Source organism: Pogona vitticeps, chromosome 1 (assembly GCF_051106095.1).
Source record: "Pogona vitticeps strain Pit_001003342236 chromosome 1, PviZW2.1, whole genome shotgun sequence".
In the NCBI taxonomy this organism is placed as follows: domain Eukaryota; kingdom Metazoa; phylum Chordata; class Lepidosauria; order Squamata; family Agamidae; genus Pogona; species Pogona vitticeps.
This window is the reverse complement of record NC_135783.1, coordinates 288208300-288228783: the sequence shown is the minus strand read 5'-3', so window position 1 is coordinate 288228783 and position 20484 is coordinate 288208300. Positions and strand designations below refer to the sequence as shown.

Genomic DNA, 20484 nt, shown 5'->3' with positions numbered 1-20484 from the left:
TAGCTCTGTTGTTGTTGTTGTTTGTTGTTGCTATTGCTGCCTATTCTTCTCCAACCAATCCTTTAATTTACTAACTTGATAGTTCCTTAATAATTTTACAATAGTCCCTTTCAAAGTTCCTGGAAAACCTTCTGTCTTTATTACTGGATATAATGGAGAAATGAATGGAATAAATATTTTTCTATAATTACTGCAAATTTGTAACATAGCTTTAAGGAATGGGTTTTCATGTGTATTTATAAATACAACATTTTAGCTGACATTAGTGATTTTAGCCAAGTGAACTTTTCCAGATAGTTGAAGAAGGACCTCATAGTTGGGCAAACTTTACTGTCTTCTTTCCTTTTCTTTCCATTCTCTTGCTCAATGAAAGGCTGACTGCTTCCATTGTTACCACATATTCAAAATGTCATAAAAATGACTTTGGGAGCAATGGGATGTGATGACATGCCACCACCCCATCCTGTTACAAAACTGTATTGAAGAAAAATGACTGCCTTAATGTGGAAAGATTTTTTTAAAAATAAAGCATGACCATTTGCATGTAGTCTTACTACATGGGTGTAATAAGACTTACTAAGTGAGACAGTAGAAACTGCATAAAACCTAATGGCACAGCACAAATCCAGAGAGACTTCACCTAGTTGAAGAGGATACTTTATATCAGCTGGTAAATGAGACTGCTCTGTATCCATATGAAAAAGCATTCCATGTACCATTTTAATGCTTCTGTGTAAATGCAGTGAGTTATATGCAGGAGGCTGGCTATGACAATGGTTTGGATTGTGTTTCTGTGTTGTAAACATTATCATATAGTTTACATTAGTCAAATGGTATACTTCCACCACAAGAATGGGATCAGTCTTGAAATATGAAAAGCCAAAGAATTTACACTAGGGACTAAATAAAATTGTTAGGTCCAGCTAGACTAAACGTGCTGAATCAATGGGAACTTGGCAAGTCAAAAGTTATGTAAGTTCCATTTACTGTATTCAGTAATTCTCCTCCAGTTTGGAGCAGCTGGATTTAGGTCTACATCAGTAATTATGTTTGGAATAAGCTTGGACTCCATGTTGTAGCACTTGAGACCATGCCTCCCAGCTGACTTTGCAACCTGAGTCTAGATTCACCTCATAAAAGTAAACATGTTATAGACATCTGCCATGAATTTTTGGGACAATTTTTTCTGCACTATCCATGAAAGGTTGAAGCACAGCCTGAGGAAGTGGAGTTTGTCCACAAAAGCTTGCAATTTGCATGATTTTTAGTGGTTCATTAAAGGTATCAACTAGCTCTGGCATTAAGATAAAGAAGTTTGTATTGACTGAGTCTGAAGAAGTTGGCTTGTCCACGAAAGCTGACATGAAAATATAGCAGTTAGTTCTTATGGTGCCATAATATTTTTATTTTTATTTTGTTTTTGCCTTATCTGCATAAACAAAGACTCAATTTATTTGAAAAGTGCCCCCATTTAAAAACAACAACAACCAAAATTTACCAGAATTCACCAGCTACTACCAATCTGGAAGACTGAAGAAAACATCATTCAAAATAAGGGAATTATCTTGCAAGAGCACTAATCAGATTTTTTTTTAAAAGTCAGATCCTTCAGAAAGGAAGCAGAAATAGCTGTTTCGGTTACATTGCAAAAGCTCTAAAACTAAAAATTAAACCTCCAAATTGTGGGATTTCCAGATGTTGGTAAATTAGTTACCTCTTCCAGTCTGAAATCCTGCAGTCACTTATTTGCTCTATTATATTTGGTTGCACCGGCTGCTCAAGATTTGGGATCCTGAATAAGTCAGAACAAGTAATCTAATATAAGGTTAGCAATGGATTAAAAGGAATACAGTTAACCTGTGAACAAAATATGGAAATGTAATACTCAGTGAAAATATTAACTATTAATGTTATGAATCAATTCCCATTGAAGGCAGATGGGACCGGAACATTATCAGACCAACATACACTGGTGCTTTTGATGTTTTATTGCTGTAATTTTAATTGGTATTGAAAGTAATTGTCACTTATCTTCAGGTATAAGTCTTTCTAGATGATTAAAATACAGATCCTGTTCCCCTTACTTCTCTACTTGTGTTAGCTATATTCCTCATCTTCTGAAAGAATGACAGTTATGTGAATCCCACTTTTTAAACAAAACTATTTTATTATTACTCATACATACAAAACTTGTGCACCCCACTTTTTGAAGAATAAACTGGGGCATAATAATCTTCTCTTTACAACTACTTTAACGATAAAGGCTAGATGTGTATTCCACTAGAATGGGAATGCAGTGAATGAGGCGTTGGGGCAATTCCTTCCTTCCTTCCTTCCTTCCTTCCTTCCTTCCTTCCTTCCTTCCTTTTAGCTTCCGTGTGAGCATTTTAGCTTATAATCAAGTTATGGAAGGAGAACCACAACATTCACTCCTGTGTGAGCAGATGTTCAGGGTTAAGCACAACCCATTTATGATTAAGAACTGTGGGATATAGCCCATTCATGACCAAAGTATTCCAAGTATTCTAGAACTGAAACAGAAAAGTTGGTTTGGGAGACGGGAGTGGCTGAGCTTATACAGCTCAGAAATAATTGTATACTAAAATGAAATAGCTTTTCATCTCCCTCTCCCTTCTATAAGTTTTAATTCTACATCATTCAATGGAAAATCATAAACCCTTCTAGAAAGCAAAGGGCAACAGACAAACCTGAATGCATAGAACAAAGTTCTACTGTCGCTACTAAGCAAGGCTAGCCTTCTAAAAATATCTAAATAGGCGATGACTTGAAATGTGGCAGAATATCATGATAATGATGATTTCTAGACTGTTTTTAGGATATATATTCTCCCAATGTGGGTTGCAAACCAAACCAATATTCAAAATGCAATACATGATTAATAATATTATAATAACGGCAGCAGATAAAATTGTTCTTAGATATAACAGCCATAAAATAATCAACACAGAGAAAAGAATAGGAAAGGTCTTTTAAAAGGGCATTATAGATCAAGGCCTATGAATTTTCCTTCCTAGGGAGGGCAGTCTAGAGATACAAGGCCACCACCTAGAAGGCTGGGTCTAGTACTCAACCAGCTCATCGCTTTTGCTAGTTCTTGAATTCAGACAGCAGGTTCTTGAATTCAGACCCTGAAGCTTGGGCTGGCATCTGGGACAGTAAGCCATTTTGACAGTTATTTATAAAGATGTGTGTTACTAATTTTTTTTGTCCACCAAAGAGCCCCCAATGCAAGCTACAAATTAAATACGTCAACTTTAGTACAACACCATAAGAAACAAGTTAAGAACTCAACAATGCAATAATAATAATAATATTTGGTCAAATAACCTTGGGTCCTTGAAGTAATTTCATTTTATTTTATTTACTGTTATCTATGGGCTGCCTTTCTTCTGATGAGGGGACTCAAGGTGGGTCACAACAGTAAAACAAGTATTTTTTTAAAAAATTACACAATTAAAAAGCAGTTAATTATGCAATAATAATTAAAATACTTTAAGTGATTAAAAACTTGAGAAAAAAACTTACTAAGTGAAAAACCAGCATGCAGATGTGAGCAGATGAAGAGTCCGTCTGAAATGGAGACAGAGGAGGAGATCAGAGGGTTAAAGGTGGGGGGAAAGGGGAGGAGTCAGGAGAGGGGATTCGAAGGGAGTTGGACGTTTTCCTCACGACTGAGGAGGATGGAAAATAAGGGGAAACGCAAACGATAGTAATAATTGAGGATGATTGGAAGGAAGACGAAAGGTGTGAACTGAAGGTATTTAAAGTACCTCAGAAATAAAGGAGATTGTGTTCGGGAAGTGAGCGACAAGAAAAGGAGTAAACCGATCATTGAGGGTCTATATCCAGAGGAACGGACAGTATTGGTCTACCCGCGGGGTTGAAGTACGTAACCCATCCCAAGCCTCTTCAATTGGACTGTTTGCCTGAGAGTTATGGAAAAAAGTTCAAGTTATATGAATAAAGATTTGTTTAATGAAACTCCGCTCTTGTCATTTTATCTACAAAATGAGGAACTGTCGAAAGGAATAAGTGAACCCTGTCACAGCAGGACTTAATTACTAAAAGGATGTCTGAAAAGGTGGGTCTCGAGCTGTTGGCACAAAGATATTGATGTCTATGATATTTATTATTAATACTATTATACAAGAACATTAGCACATGCAACACCATACAACTAACTCATACAAGCCCTTGCACCAACTGAAGTTGTATAGGAATGCCAACTGTTACTTTAAGTTATTCAGTTCAAATGTATTAGGTAAAGGTTCCCCTTGACATTTAGTCCAGTTGTGTCTGACCTTAGGGTGCGGTGCTTATGCCCGTCTCCAAGCCGTAAAGCCAGCGTTTGTCCATAGACAGTTTCCGTGGTCACGTGGCCAGCGTAACTCGACATGGAACGCTGTTACCTTCCCACTCAGAGGCACTGCTCATCAGTAGAATCAGTTCACACATTCTATAGCTGAAGCATCAAAGGAAGAGCAGTGGGATGTTTGTGTAAACCAGCCCCTATCTCAAAGGATTCCTACCGCCACATATATTTTGCAAGATTTGCCTCTCTTAAACACAGAGAAGATTCAACATAAAAAGTAGTTAGGCCCTGAAGCCTAGCATCTTGTATAGTTACTGTCAGGCCCTTGAACCAGTTTCTTGTATTTGAAGTGCTAAGCTATTTAGCTCAGTAGAGGCTTACTGGCAATCACTTAGCTAAGTGCCTCACTACCAGCAAAGCATGCCAGTAATATGTGTTATCCTGAGCCCCAGATGACTTTAGTATAAATGTTATAGGTCATCTTCCTATAAATCATCTTCAGTAATCTAATATATGGTGATCAACTAGCACAATCAAATCCTCAGGACAGGTACATATGCTGGAGACTGAGCTGTGAGTGACAAACAAAAAGCAGGCTAGTTAAGAAAGCTAAAGATGTGGAGATAATTACCACTGCCCACAAATCTGGTTTTCCTTTAATTACTGTACTAGGGATTTTTTAACAACAACAGCAACAACAACAACAGCAGCAATAACAACCTGAGAACTGCAGAGCTTTAAGGGACCTCATGGATCATTTAATCCAGCACCCATCAAGGAAACACACTGGGGAACTGAACTCACAACCTATGCCTAAACCACTGAGCTGTCCAGGAAGGTTTTTGGTTGTTTTATTTGATATATAACCTCTTCTATTTTCTGTTTGAGTTAACTTGGAAATAACAATTGAAGCAGAATGTAAATCCATTAAATAAACTATAACATCGACTATAACAGACACAGCACACATATCTCTAAGTCACAGTTCACAACATGTGGCTCTCCAGATGTTAAACTATAGCTCCCACAAGCCCCAGTGAGTATAGCCAGTGGCAAGTGATATTGTAACTTGAAGTTCAGTTGCATCCAGAGGACCATGCTTTGCCCATTACTGCTCTACACTTAGGAGTTTTGATACATGCATGAATATCCATTGGGGTGGATTGAGACAGGTATAGCTGAAGGAGATCCACTGAAACAAATGGGCCGCAAGTTGCTCATCACTACATTCAGTCCTTCTGATTTCAGTCAGTCTATGTCAAGTATAACTAAGTCTGGGTCAAATACAGAAGGTGGCATTGATCTAGAGCAGTGGTTCTTAACCTTTGTTACTCAGATGCTTTTGAACTGCAACTCCCAGAAATCCCAGTCAGCACAACTGGTGGTGAAGGCTTCTGGGAGTTGCAGTCCAAAACTCCTGAGTAACCCAAGGTTAAGAACCAGTGATCTAGAGAATGTATTTATCTCTTACATCATGTTCAATTACACCTTAGAAATGTATGTATGTATGTATGTATGTATGTATGTATGTATGTATGTATGTATGTATGTATGTATGTATGTATGTATGTATGTATGTATGTATGCATGCATGCATGCATGCATGCATGCATTTAAATTTGCTGTTGAGGTTTCATAAAATTATACATGACTAAAGTCTGGATTCCCAGTGTGGTATAGTGGAAAGAGTGATGGACTAGGATTCAATTCCCCTCTCAGCCATGGAAACTCACTGGGGGAGTGGAAATGGTAAAAACCATTCCTTAAATATCTCACTTACCATGAAAGCCCTATTGGGGTCACTATATATCAGTTCCAGTTTGACGGCAAAGAACACACATACAAAGTCTGGATCCATATCTGTTGCATATGTACGTACTGTGTATCAGAATGTTCATACACATACGAGTACATCAATCAAGAAACAAATATAAAATAGACCAGTGCCTTACAAACTATTGATATGAGCAGAACAGATTCCTGGAAGGTACTCTCTAAGATTACGTTATAACTGCACACGAGTATATGCACTTGGGATACCCAGTTTGTTATGATGGATAGAGAGATGGACTCAGGAGGTCAGGGTTTGAATCTCCTCTCAGCCATGGAAGCTCACTGGGGGAGTGGAACTGTTAAAACTACTCTTTAAAGATCTCACCTTGAATACCCTGTTAGGGTTGCTATAATTCAGTTCTGATTTGATGGCACATAACATAAGATATGCACTTACAATGTCAACAGCATTCTGTAAGCGATTACAGATAAGAGGGGGCAACCCAAACAAACAAGTTATAACTTCTGAACAGGTATTTGAATTAGGGCTATGCTTGTCAGAGAATTTAAAAACAACATGGGCTTCTCCATGCCAAATTTTGAGAAGGATGGTCAAATATTTTTAAATGTTTAATCTCAGAGTTTTCAAAAACCCTTACAAGTAATCTTACTACCACTTTTTTTTTTACTAATCTGGTAGATGCTTTTCTAATGTTTGCCACTACATTCTGAAAAGAAAATGATTTCTGCCAGGTGCTTTTTAAAAATTTCAAGTTAATGACAAGTAGATTAACATGACCTTAAAGATGCTTTGGTATTCCATAACAATTGCCCACGCTTCCTGCTAGTACTTCATGAAATTAAGAAATCTCATTGAGGTGAATGAGGCTTACTTCTGGGCAAAGGGTCAGTCTTAAAAGAGGAATAAACACACAGAGAAGCCATGAGAGTGGGGAAGGGGCAAGCAAGCAAGAGAGTGAGAGGAGCCACACAGACAGAGTGCCAGAAGCAACAGAGAAAGAAAGCAATATGGGGAGAGGCAGATGAGCAAGATAGAGAGAGAGAGAGACAGACAGACAGAGACAGAGAACATCTGGGCAAAGCAGCCTTGCCACAGGAATAAGTGTCATTCAACTCAGTCATATTAGGCAAGAAACAAAACAAGACAGAAACAAAAACAAAAACAAAATATAAAGAAAATGTTGTGCCACCTTAAAGACTAACTACTGTACTGTGTTTTAATGTGAGCTTTCATGAACGAGTCTAGTTCTTCAGACACAAGTATAAAGTTACATGGCAAAACTTCTTCTGAATATACTGAATATTCTTCAGGGTCAGACTTCTTCTGAGTATGCTGGCAAGCAGGTTCACTTGCATGCAGCTATCTAAAAAGCCAGGAAATTCAATCCTCCCAAAAACCTCCAGTTTATGAACTGGAATGTTGCTTCTGCACTGACAAATGAAAATGCCAGGAAATGGTTTTACATTGCAATATTGTGCCAGTTTTAATAAAAGGATGCCAAGCTTTACATATGAGCCTTGAATATTGATAACATCAGTGTCAGTAGTCAAGATGGTCTACAGGACCTCCTCTTGTGCTCACTACGATTCATAAAAAGACACCAAGCAAGGGGAAATCCCAGAACCTGGCTCCCTTTTTCATCATGGGGCTATTTTCTCCAAGTTACAGTTAGTCCTTCTGTCATTGTCTCATGTTTAATAGCTATAGTACAAACTGAATCATGCTGTGTCCATACTACTTCCCCCAAATGGTGCTATCACCATGTGTCTCCTTCCCTATAAGCACCTGGTGGTCTTCCATCCAGGTACTAACTGGCTCTACTTAGCTTCCAAAATCAACTGAGACTGGGCATGTTCAGAGTGCTAACTGTTGTAGGGTCCCCCCACTCTTGAAACACAACAATGTAGGGTCCCCCCACTGTGAAACACAACAATGGCAGATAAAAAAAATCATTTTCTAAGGTAAATGTCCCTCTCATACAGGATAATTTGAAACACACTGACATGAGCACAATGTTAGAACCATACAAAACTTACACAACTGCTAGCTTGGAATCCTCTACATATATGTGTCCCTATTTTATTTATGAATTAAATTCTGAGGCTATATGTTTCAATTAAGAAACAATGGAAGTGTAATGTAATAAAATATATACAAGGAAGAACTCATACATACATACCACGCCTATATACACACCTCACATATGACTCTACTTTCTGGGCGGAGTCAGAAAATTCTTCTCTGTTAGTATCTTTTAAGCCACTTTTTTGAAGGACACTGGTGAACATGTAGTGAATGCCTACAGGAAAAAAAAAACAAATATACATTGGATAGCAGCTTGTGGTTATTTTTAAAAAGATCTTACTTTTATTTGTTATAAATTGTTTCATTTTAGGGAGAAGATTTTGGAACATGATATGACGAGGAATTGCTCATGGACCGAGGGTGAGCATCACCCCATCCTGTCAGAACAAGGCCTTTTAAACAAACCAAAGAAAATATTATTATTATTTTCTTTTTATAAGTGATGTAGCATCTCAGCAATAGTCTACAAGAGTCTTAAAAAAAATCACTTCCCCTGCCTCTCCTCCAAGGAGTAGAAGAAGTGTTCAGTTTGCCAATATAATAAAGTGGCTTGCTTATTGAGCCACTTCTCGATATTGCAAAGAGCTGGACCAAATAGGGTTGCTTGAGCCCCGAAGTGTCATTTGAATTTCAGGATCATGCCATATTTCACCTCCAGCCAACCCCAGACAATGCTGTTTAGTCCATACCAGCCCACTCCAAAACAGCCAGTGTAGACAAGCCCTTATTTGTAGTACAGTCTTGTAGCATAAGCACAGATACAACAGACATATGTTGTCTTAGTAAAATAGCTGGATGCTACAAACTGTAGCCTTAGTCATCACCATCTCTGGCAAACTATTATCCATTTTTGTCTAGTATAAACAGCTGTTTGTAGTAATGACATGCAAGGCAAAAAGATATCACTGTATTCATACTAAACTATTAACACAAATCTGCTTTACAGGCAGAAGATGCAAAGGATTACAAGCACAATCGGACTTTTTTTGGCATGAATTAAGATTCAACAACACCTTCATTAAAGATCTGGAAACCAAGTCCTATGAGACACATTTGAGGGAGCTGGGCATGCTTAGCCTGTAGAAATAAAGACGGAGAGACAATACAATAGCTATCTCCAAATATTTGAAAAGCTGTCATGTGGAAAAAGCTGTTCTCTATAGCTATATATTTTTTATTTATTTATTTATTTATTTATTTATTTATTTATTTATTTATTTATTTATTTATTTATTTATTTTATTTATACCCCGCCTATCTAGTCATTTCGACCACTCCATATAGGGTAGGATCCAAAGCAATGAATTCATGTCACAAGAAAGGAGATGTTGCCCAAATATTAGGAGGAACTTCTTGACAGTAATAGCTGTCAATAGTGTAGTGTTCCCCAACTGTTTTACTAGTGTGGACTGGGGGAGTCTCTGAGGGAGGTGGGGCGGCCCTTCGCACTTGCTCTCTCCGATGCACGCGCGAAGTGGTTGGGGAGTGCATGCGCCATAGGCACATGAGCGTTCCCTCATCACTTCACACATGCGCAGGAGTGCCTGCACACCCGCGCGCCCATCCTACAACTATTCCACAAACAGCAACAGAGCATGGACAGAGTTCCTACTCCAGTCCTCTGAAGTTGCCAGCCACAAAGACTGGTGAAACGTCAGGAAGAACAACCTTCAGAACACAGCCAAAGAGCCCGAAAAACCCACAACAACCATCAGAAGCCAGCCGTAAAAGCCGTTGAGAACACATTTTTATTGATTGATTGATTGATTGATTGATTGATTGATTGATTGATTGATTGATTGATTGATTGATTGATTGATTGATTGATTGATTGATTGATTGATTGGATTGGATTGGATTGGATTGGATTGGATTGGATTGGATTTCTATCCCACCCATCTAGACCAAGGTCTACTCTGAACGGTTTACAAATTTAAAAACAATGAAACAAAAAACATATAGGTCCAGGATGGTGAAGTATAAGAAATTAAGATATGGCAGGAGGGAAAGCTGCCCAAATAGCCAGGTTTTAAGTTTATTCCTGAAAACACCCAGAGAGGGAGCCAGGCGGACCTCCACTAGAAAGTTGTTTCAAAGGCTAGGGCCCACTGCCGAGAAGGCTCCGTTCCTCATTCTTTCCTTCCATACCTCCCTTGGCATTAGGCCCCTCAGCTGCCCAGCCTGGCTAGAACAAGTGACCCTGGCAGAACTGGGTGGGAGAAGGCGCTCTGCCAGATATTGAGGTCCTAAACCGTTTAGGGCTTTATATGTAATTGTAAGAACTTTGAAATCAATACGGAAACAAATGGGCAGCCAATGCAAGACGGCCAGTGTGGGGGAAACACACTGGTACCTTTTCAACCCTGTAAGAAGTCTGGCCGCCGCATTTTGTACCATCTGAAGTTTCAGCAGCATCTCAAACACAGCCCCACGTAGAGCGCATTACAGTAGTCGAATTACAGCACCCATTGTTGTTAGAAAAAAGGAGATGTAGAGCTGAGTATCATCAGTGTAATGATGATACGAAGCCCCACAACCCGGATGACCCCTCCCAGCGGCCTCATATAGATGTTAAACAGCATGGGAGAGATAAGCGAGCCCTGCAGAACCCCACAATTGAAGCTCCATGGGGCCGAGAAACTCCAATCTGCACTCTCTGGGGACGGTCCTTCAAGAAGGAACGGAGCCAGGCAAGAGCCAGGCCACCGATTCCCAACTCAGAGGGCCTCCCCAGGAGAATACCATGGTTGACGGTATCAAAGGCGGCTGAGATATTGAGGAGGACCAGCAGAGACATTTTGCCCCTGTTGGCCTCCCTCTGTAGGTCATCAAAGAGGGCAACCAATGCTGTTTCGGTGCCCTGACATGGCCTGAAGCCCGACTGGAATGGATCTAGGGCATTGGTTTCATTGAGAAGAGCCTGCAGCTGATCAGCCACCACCCTCTCAACTACCTTACTGAGGAAAGAAACATTGGCGACGGGCCTATAATTACCAATATCGTCCACCGCCAAGCTCTGTTTCTTCCTAATGGACCTAATGAGTGTCTCCTTGAGGGGAAGAGGAACCTTGCCCTCCAGGAGACACCCATTAATTATTCTCATAGCCTATTCAGATGTTATAGGCTTGGCTGCTTTGATTAGCCAGGCCAGGCAAGGGTCAAGGGGGGAGGTGGTGGCATGACAGTGGTCAAGCACTCTTTACACCATGACATCACAGGCTGAAAGTGGTAAAGTCTCATCAGGCAAGACAGAGTGCTGGATGTCTCAGCTCAATCCAATGTTTTCAAATAGGGGGTAAGATCCCGGCGGATGGCCTCCACTTTTGATTTTAAAAAGGCTGCAAATTGGTCAGGTGAGATGCTAGTGGGAGGCCAGTCACTATGACCAACTCCGGATAGATCGCAAACTATATGGAAAAGTTCCACCTGCTGGTTTGAGGCTTCACTTATCCAGACAACGAAGTAAACGGCTCGGGGCCTCGATACTTGGCGGAACGCCTACTTCCGCCAAGATCTACCCGTGTCACTCGCGCGAGTCGGGATGAGGCTGAGGAGCCTAACACCGAGGGAGGCCAGGAAAGAAAAGACAAGAAATCGGGCCTTCTCGGCGGTGGCTCCTCGCCTCTGGAATAACTTACCACCTGATATCCGCGCGGCTCCCTTGCTGGGTATTTTTAAAAACCAACTAAAAACACTGATGTTTCAGCAGGCCTTCCCCTCAGCCAATCCCTGACTTTCCCTTTCTTACCTTTTCTAGTGTCTGTCTAAAGTTCTCCCCTTATTTAAAACTGTTTTTATTTACATTATCATATTATTGTTGTAAGCCACCTAGAGTGGTCTTAATCAACTAAATAGGCGGGATATAAAATAAATAAATAAATAAATAAATAAACAAACAAACAAACAAACAAACAAACAAACAAACAAACAAATAAAATATAATAATAATAATAATAATAATAATAATAATAATAATAATAATAATAATAATAATAATAATAATAATAATAATAATAATAATAATAATAATAATAATAATAATAATAATATAGTCATCCTGACAGCTATTTTCTTATTTTCCGTCAGGTTCTGCCTCTATATGTGCTCTAGACTTCTCCTATTTCGCTTCATTGATTGCAGCTCTGGATTAAACCAGGGAGAAGGGCAATTCTGCTCCGGAGAGGCCGTTTAGGTGCGATCATGCCAACTATCCTTGTGGTAGCTGCCAGCCAGCAATCAACCAGAGCCTCGACAGGAGCGCCAGTCAAATTGGCCGGAATCCCTCTCATGGTATCCTGGAATCCTATAGGACTCAATAACCTTTGAGGGCAAACCATTAAAACAGGTACTTGCTCCCCACGGGGAGGGAAAGCCACTGTGAGATTGCATTTAATTAGGCAATGGTTCAACCATGACAAGGGGACAGACACTAGGTCAGTCGCTATCGGAGCACACTCACTCTGCTCAGTGGAAAACTCCAGGTCCAGCGTGTGGCCACCCATGTGGGTAGGGCCATTGACATGTTGGGACATGTCCAAGGAGGTCAAGAGTTGGATCGGAAACCTCCACCTCTGCATGCACGTTGAAGTCACCCAAGACCTAAAGCCTTGGGGACCCCAACAGTACCACAGAGACTAAGGAAATGGCTGGGTCGCGGGGAGCGTGGTAACCCAGCAAGATCCCTACACCATCCCTGGCCCCAATCAACATGTGGAGGGCCTCTAGACCCGGCGTCACCAGAGCAGAGCGCCTAGCAACCTGAAGGGAGTTTTTGTAGACAATGGCTACTCCCCCAGTCTGCCCTTCCAGTCTACCCTGGTGTTGGACTGCATAACTGGGAGGGCAGGCAAGAGTCAGGGGAATGCCACCTTCCCTGCCCATCCATGTTTCGATTATGCATGCCAGATCTGTATCCTCCTCCAGAATCAGATCTTGTATAACCTGGGACTTATTTGATACAGATCTGGCATTCAGCAACAGCAGGTTTAGAGTGGAGGGCTGGTTGAGTTGACTACCTCAAGTCTGGCAGGAGGTCACAGTGCAAGAACAGTGAACAGATTTCAAGCTTCTGTTCACCATTTTTCTGGAACAAATGGCAACAGCACCTACACCACATCTCCCTCTGCCAGAAATCACTCTGATGTTAAAAAGTCCCCCTCGGGGAGGGGGGAAGCCTGCCACTCCATGCCAACCAAGAAAGAAAAAATAAACCAAAAAATTTAACAACTAAAGAGTAGCCGATAACAAGTATGAAAACAAAAGCATTGTGCTGCTTTAAAGACTAGCAGGTTTATTTCTATATGAGCTTTCATGGACTTAACACAAATACCTTTTTGAAGAGCCTACAGCTTCAGGGCTCTCTATGGCTGTTGGAGCCCACTGCATCTTTTCACACTTGGGAAGTTGTTAGTCAAAGATGTTTTACCAACGAGGACAAAGGACAAGATGGCAACCCTCCCTTTGCCATCATGCATTTCTTACATAAAGATGACCCATCCCACAGTCTACCTCAGCACAGACTTTTTCTACCTCACAGGGGGGCAGCACCACAATACAGTGGACCCTCGATGTACACATGGCTCAACGTGCATACTTTTCGAGGCATGAACTTCTCCGGCCGCAAAATATCCAATTGACTTGCGGCCAGAGAATTGACCTACGGACCGGAAGGGGGAGGCTGGGAAAGTGCCGAATTCAAATTTGGCGCTTTCCCTGCCTCCCCCTTCGAGTCCGTAGGCCACCGATCGTGACTCTGGAGGCCTTCCAGGGCTTCTCTGCCACATGGGAAGCCTCTCAGTGGTTTCCCCCACCGCCGATTGTGCCTCCAAAACACAATCGGCGGTGGCAGGGACCTCCAAGATGCCTCCCATGGCGGCGGAGAAGCCCTGGAAGGTCTCTGGAGGTTCCCCTTGCCGCCGAGCATGTCTCTGGAGAAGGCACGATTGGCAGTGAGGGGGACCTCCAGAGGCCGTCCAGGGCTTCTCCACCACCACTGGAGGCCTCTCAGTGGTCCCCCCCCACCAATTCAGGCTTTCCCAGGGTAGACCAGGCCTACCAGGGGAGGGCTTCCCCCAGTAGGCCTTGTCCACCCTGGGAAAGCCTGCATTGGCGGGAGCGGGGGACCTCCGAGAGGCCTCCAGCAGTGGTAGGGAAGTCCTCGGAGGCCTCGGGCAGCGGCGATGGCAGCGGCGGGGAACCCCTGGAACGCTTCGGTCAGGTAAGGTGTTTATTTTCATTTTTTGTCAGGGGGTATTTTTTTTCTTGGGTGGGTTATGGATTACAAGGTTTTCAATGTATTCCTATGGGAAATGGACCCTCGACCTACGGAATTTTCAACCTGCGACCACCGTTCCAATATAGTCGTGACCCGCTTTACTATTACCCCATTTAACGACGAATCCACTTGACAGTGAGGTTTTTGCAATCACAAACGCGATCGCAAAACGATGGTTTGAATGGGGTTTTTCCGCTTTGCGATGATCGGTTTCCATTTGAAAATACATTTTTAGGAGGCGGGGCATTGTTGCGGCACTGCCAGTAACTCCAGAGAAGAGCTCTCTCTGGAAAAAACTGGAACTGTCCGGTCCGGGATCCCCCTTTTGAAATGGGGATCGAAGGAGAGTCTAGGAGAAGTCTCTCTGAAGCAGATGGTGAGCCGCAGAAGGAGAAGAATGGGAGGCAGACCCGGACTTCTTCCCTCTGAAGATATCACCGTGCACAGACCGGAGTGGGCACCATCTTTGGCACTGAGCCGCGAGGAACCCTTTACCGGGGGAGAGGAGAGCAATCAATATAATCTAAGAATATATAACAAGTAAGTAAGCCGAAGCCTTTGATTTATGAAACAGCCTCATTAAGCTGAAAATAAGAATGAAAATATTTGGCTGAAAGAAGAAAAGCAGCAGCGAATTTATCTTATCAGTCTGACTCAAAGCGAAACTAAAGCCTCTCCAAGTGAACTCTTAAAACACCAGGCTGATTTCAAAGCCAGGAGAGTGAAACGGAAAAATAAATCTTATGTTTCTGGAAAAGAATCCCAAATAGTTACACCATCTGACGGGATTTAAGAGACTTGAGTGTGGTGAATGTAGTTTGGCTGGGACACACTTCTCTTCGTCTTTCCCTGGATTTTGTGAACTGTAAATAATAGAATTTGGTGATTCTCGGGAGAAGAAGGGAGCTGATGTGGTCGACTGCACTAAGGAGTATCGAGGGGTTAATGGAGATCGCAAGACGGGCTTCAAAGACAACTACTGGACAGTTTGAGACTTGGTGACTGTTGTTTTGTCTGTCGGATTGTGGACTGCGTTTGATTCTGATAATAGAGCTTGCTGAACTCAGGAGAAGGGAAAAATTGTGCCATTGTTCTATTTGACTCTGTATTTACTGGGTTAAAAGTTAATCTTACATTATCTTATATTATAATATTTGGATAAAGATTGGAGGGAGATCTAAGGGGAGGTTCATGATGAGGGGTTTGGATTTTTGATAAAATTGTGGAAACTGTGGAAGGATATTTTAAGGGGTGATTATTGCAGTTAAGGGTATAGTACTGTCTATACAAACCCCAAAGGCTGAGATGGACTCCAGAAATTCAAGAGAACAAATGGAGACTGGCTCTGTTCAATCCCAAAGTATTGGAGCAGTGGTACAAGAAATAGAAAAGGAATGGCAGATTAATGTGCAAAGGATAATAATAACAGTGAATGAAAATCTTAGCAAAATAGAAGATTTGATGAAAGGGATGAAAGAGGGGACAGTAGATGCCAAACAAAACTTAAATGAAGCTGTACAAACTTTAGAACTGTCTGTATTAGGCATGACTCCAGGTAACATAAATGGGATAGAGAGTTACCCAGTGACCTATGCAGCTTCCAAAATTAAAAAGCATTATGTCAAAAATATCAAGGAAGCAGAGATACTGAAACCAGAGAATCTTATGGTGAAAATATGGGAAGTGAAAAAAATGGATATTCTGTCAGATGGGCTGAAAGACTGTTTAATTCAAAAGGAAACTGAACGATGGGATGTATGGTATAAATGGCAGCAGTTACCAGATAATGTTGGAATAACATAGAATAAAATTAAAATTAAATGATAAGATAAAAGCAGGAGGGTAATCAAACTGTGAAAAAGTAAAAAGTTGATTTATATTAGTAATATGAATTAATCGGATGATGGTATATTTTATGTTCTCCTATCCCCCAAACCCTTTTTCCCTTTTCCCTATTCCCCCCTTATTTTCCGTATTCTCCATCCCTGTTCTTAAATAAATACTTAAAAATGTGAAAAAGAAAAAAAATACATTTTTAGTACACATGGTTAACTTCCACAGACAAGGACTGTGGTTCCTGGCCTTATCAATAATTTTTCTAGAGGCCGGAAACAAAACTGTTAGCCACATTCAGGATCTGTCCTTCCAGTGAGCACTCAGGGTTGATTTCCTTTAGAACAGATAGGTTTGTTCTCCTTGCAGTCCAGGGGACTCTCAAGAGCCTCCTCCAGCACCACAATTCAAAAGCATCAATTTTTCGGTGGTCAGCTTTGTTTATGGTCCAGCTCTCACTTCCATACATCACTACAGGAAAAACCATAGCTTTGACTATGTGGACTTTTGTTGGCAAGGTGATGTCTCTGCTTTTTAAGATGCTGTCAAGGTTTGTCATCATTTTCCTCCCAAGAGGCAGGCATCTTTTACAATTTGTGGCTGCTGCCACTATTTGCAGTGATCATGGAGCCCAAGAAAGTAAACTCCGTCACTGCCTCCATATCTTCCCTTCTATTTGCCAGAAGGTGATGGGATGAGTGGCCATGATCTTAGTGTTTTTTTTTATGTCGAGCTTCAGACCATTTTTGCACTCTCCTATTTCACCCTTGTTATGACGTTCTTTAATTCCTCCTCACCTCTTCTTGATGCCTTCTGCTTCTGTTAGGTCCCTCCCATTTTTGTCCTTTATCATGTCCATCTTTGCACAAAATTTTCCTCTAATATCTCCAATTTTCCTGAACAGATCTCTGGTTTTTCCTTTTCTATTATTTTCCTCTATTTCTTTACATTGTTCATTTAAGAAGGCCCTCTTGACTCTTCTTGCTATTCTTTGGAAGTCTGCATTCAAATTTCTGTAACTTTCCCTATCTCCCTTGCATTTTGTTTCCCTTCTCTTGTCTGCTATTTGTAAGGCCTCGTTGGACAGCCACTTTGCTTTCTTGCATTTTCTTTTCTTTGGGATGGTTTTTGTTAGCTGCCTCCTGTACAATGTTATGAGCAAAGTTTTTCAGGTACTTTGTCCACCAAATCAAGTTCATTAAATCTGTTCTTCACTTCCACTGTGTATTCATAAGGGATTTGGTTTAGATTATACCTGACTAGCCCAGTAGCTTTTCTACTCTCTTTAGTTTAAGCTTGAATTTTGCTATGAGAAGATGATCAGAGCCACAATCAGCTCCAGGTCTTGTTTTTGCTGACTGTCTAGAGCTTCTCCATCTTTGGCTGCAGAGAATATAATCAAACTGATTTTGGTATTGCCCATCTGGTGATGTCCATGTGTAGAATTGCCTCTTGGGTTGTTGGAAAAGAGTGTTTGTGATGACCAGCTTGTTCTCTTGACAAAAGTCTGTTAGCCTTTGCCCTGCTTCGTTTTGAACTCCAAGACCAAACTTTCTTGTTGTTCCTTTTATCTCTTAACTCCCTACTTTAGCATTCCAATGCCCTATAATGAGAAGAACATCTTTCTTTGGTGTCAGTTCTAGAAGGTGTTGTATAAGCATATGTATTAGCATTAAGCAATGGGAAATAAATCACATTGCATTACATAATTCTCACCCCAATCCAAGCAGAGATTTCTCCCCCTTGGTTTTTGTGTTCTTTGGAATGTTCCATAAACATGACAGAAATCTCTTGTTTATATACTTTTTAATATTTTGATTTCTCAAAATATATGACATGGGACTTCCTGTGGGTAAGCAATGGCCTGGTGTAGTGATCTGCTATCTAAGCAATAAGTTGGGATAGTGATTAGCAAGATTAGCTGGGCTCTATAGTATCCCCCTCCTTTGGAATACAATGTGCTAGATCAGTGGTTCTTAACCTTTGTTACTCGGATGTTTTTGAACTGCAACTCCCAGAAACCCCAGTAAGGACAGCTGGTGGTGAAGGCTTCTGGGAGTTGCAGTCCAAAACTCCTGAGTAACCTAAGGTTAAGAACCAGTGTGCTAGATGATGATTATTTATTTATTTATTTATTTGTTTATTTATTTTATTTTATTTTATTTATATCCTGCCTATCTGGTCAATTATGACCACTCTAGGCAGCTAGAGTGTAATTTCATAACACCATATTTGGACAGTACAATACATTATAAATGCCAATTTTATATTTCTCTTACATTTTTCTCTTTAGAACATGTTCTCCATTTAAGTTTCTTATTTTTTTTCCTGCCATATATTTTTATTGAAATCTATAATTGACAGACTGCAGCAGAATGAGAGTCCAACTGTGAATTTCAACCTGTCTCTCTTAACCAAGAAAAATCAGTATTTTCCTTCATCACTTTCTTGTGTATGATATCAAGACCAACAAGAGCATTAAGAAGACTGTTCTAGGAATGCAAACCTACTTGGTTACACATCAATGACAAAACTAAGGCCACCCTTACTATTTTAATTGGACTACAGTACTTGGATTTCAGCCATTCGAGGCATACTCAAGTCATACTCATTGTAGTGCAACTAAGTATTTTGGCTTATTTCATATGTGCACTAAGACAGTAACTTGTTTGTGTTCACAAGCATTGGAAAAATACTAGCAACAGGTTAGGGCTTTAGGAAAAGTTATTAGGTTTTTGGAGTCTCTTCTTGTTGTAACCTTGACATTTTTCAAAATAAAAAAAATTAATTCACCATCTCTGTAAATCTCCCTCTACACTCTTCTTATTCATTTCATATGTGTTGATACTTCAAAGAAAGAAGGAAAAAAACAACATATAGAGGTATTTTATGAACCTGATCTGTTGCAACGGAAGAAGAATTGACAACAAGACAAGGCAGAGATGCTCCTGATCAGCCAAAAGGCAGGCCAGCGAATAGAAATTCAACTTGTCTTGGATAGAGTTACTCAGGCTCACAACTTCGATATATTCCTGCACTCATCCCTAAGACTGGATGCTGAAGTCCAGGCAGTAACCAGGAGGGCATTTGCACAGTTTAAACTGGTGTACCGCCTGTGCCTATTCAGGATGGTGCCTGATTTGGATGTGGTTGTGACACAAGCCTTAGTTATATCCTTCTTGGATTACTGCCATGTGCTGTTGTGAGGCTGCACTTGAAGATGGTTCAGACATGTCAGCTGGTTAAAAATGTATTATTTATTTATTTAAAATATTTTTAACTTGCATTTCTCTTTTAAAATATTCCAAAGCAGCTTACAACAATTAAGAGGGAGTATTAAGGTTACTGCATTTCCCCGAAAATAAGACAGGGTCTTATATTAATTATTGCTCCAAAAAATGCATTAGAGCCTATTTACAGGGGATGTTTTATTTTTTTTTCATGTACAACAATCTACATTTATTCAAATACAGTCATGTAATTGTCTTCTGGTTGCTGCACGATGGTGGGGGGCAGGGTTTCTCTTAACTGGGGCTTTTTTGGGGTAGGGCTTATATTACAAGCATCCTGAAAAATCATACTAGGGCTTATTTTCAGGTTAGGTCTTTTTTATCCCGGGGAAACAGCATAGTAACAATATGGATATGATACTAAAAGAATTAATGTGTGCAATACCAAAAACAAAAGCAACATCGAAACACATTCAGTGCAGTAAGGTACAAAAATCCAAAATGCTGCAGCCAGGCTGCTAACTGGGATCGGTTACAGGGAGCATATAATTCCCCAGCTGCAACAGCTTCGCTGGCTGGTTATTATTTACAAAGTCCTATGTGGCCTGAGTCCAGGTTATATGAAAGACCCAATATCTCCCTACCATCCTTCTTTGGATCCCAAGATGTTTGGAAGAGGTTCTTGTCTCAATTCACTACCCATCTAAGTGGGGAGGTTCTTGTTTGTGGCTACTCTCTTGCTACCCTAAGGAGCTAGGATGGACCTCTCCTCTTGTTTTTCTGAGGGCAGATCAAGACCATTCTTTTTAGACGCACTTTTAACAGCTTATTGGGTCAGTGAGAGCAAAATAAATACTACTACTACTTTTAACCAACTGAAGTGGGTGAGGAAGAGTTTTGATTTTGGTTGTAGCACAATAAAAATATTTTGTTT

The 20484-nt window shown here is 40.7% G+C and overlaps 1 protein-coding gene across 12 annotated transcripts in view; it reads right to left on the bottom strand.

Annotated features, from left to right (window-relative positions):
• The window catches only part of LOC144587873 (uncharacterized), a 133768-nt gene that overhangs the window by 27574 nt on the left and 85710 nt on the right, over positions 1-20484 (bottom strand). For 6 of the 12 annotated variants that reach the window (XR_013543074.1, XR_013543075.1, XR_013543073.1 and 3 more), the window contains one exon: positions 8325-8427. Coding sequence is in view for 9 of the 12 variants with exons in the window: in XM_078389385.1 (XP_078245511.1) it covers positions 8325-8427 (103 nt within the window). In the remaining 3 variants the exon portion in view is untranslated. Of the gene's footprint in view, positions 1-3546; positions 3592-8307; positions 8428-20484 lie in introns of all 12 variants that reach the window. The other 6 variants (XM_078389375.1, XM_078389380.1, XM_078389376.1 and 3 more) reach the window with 2 other exon arrangements.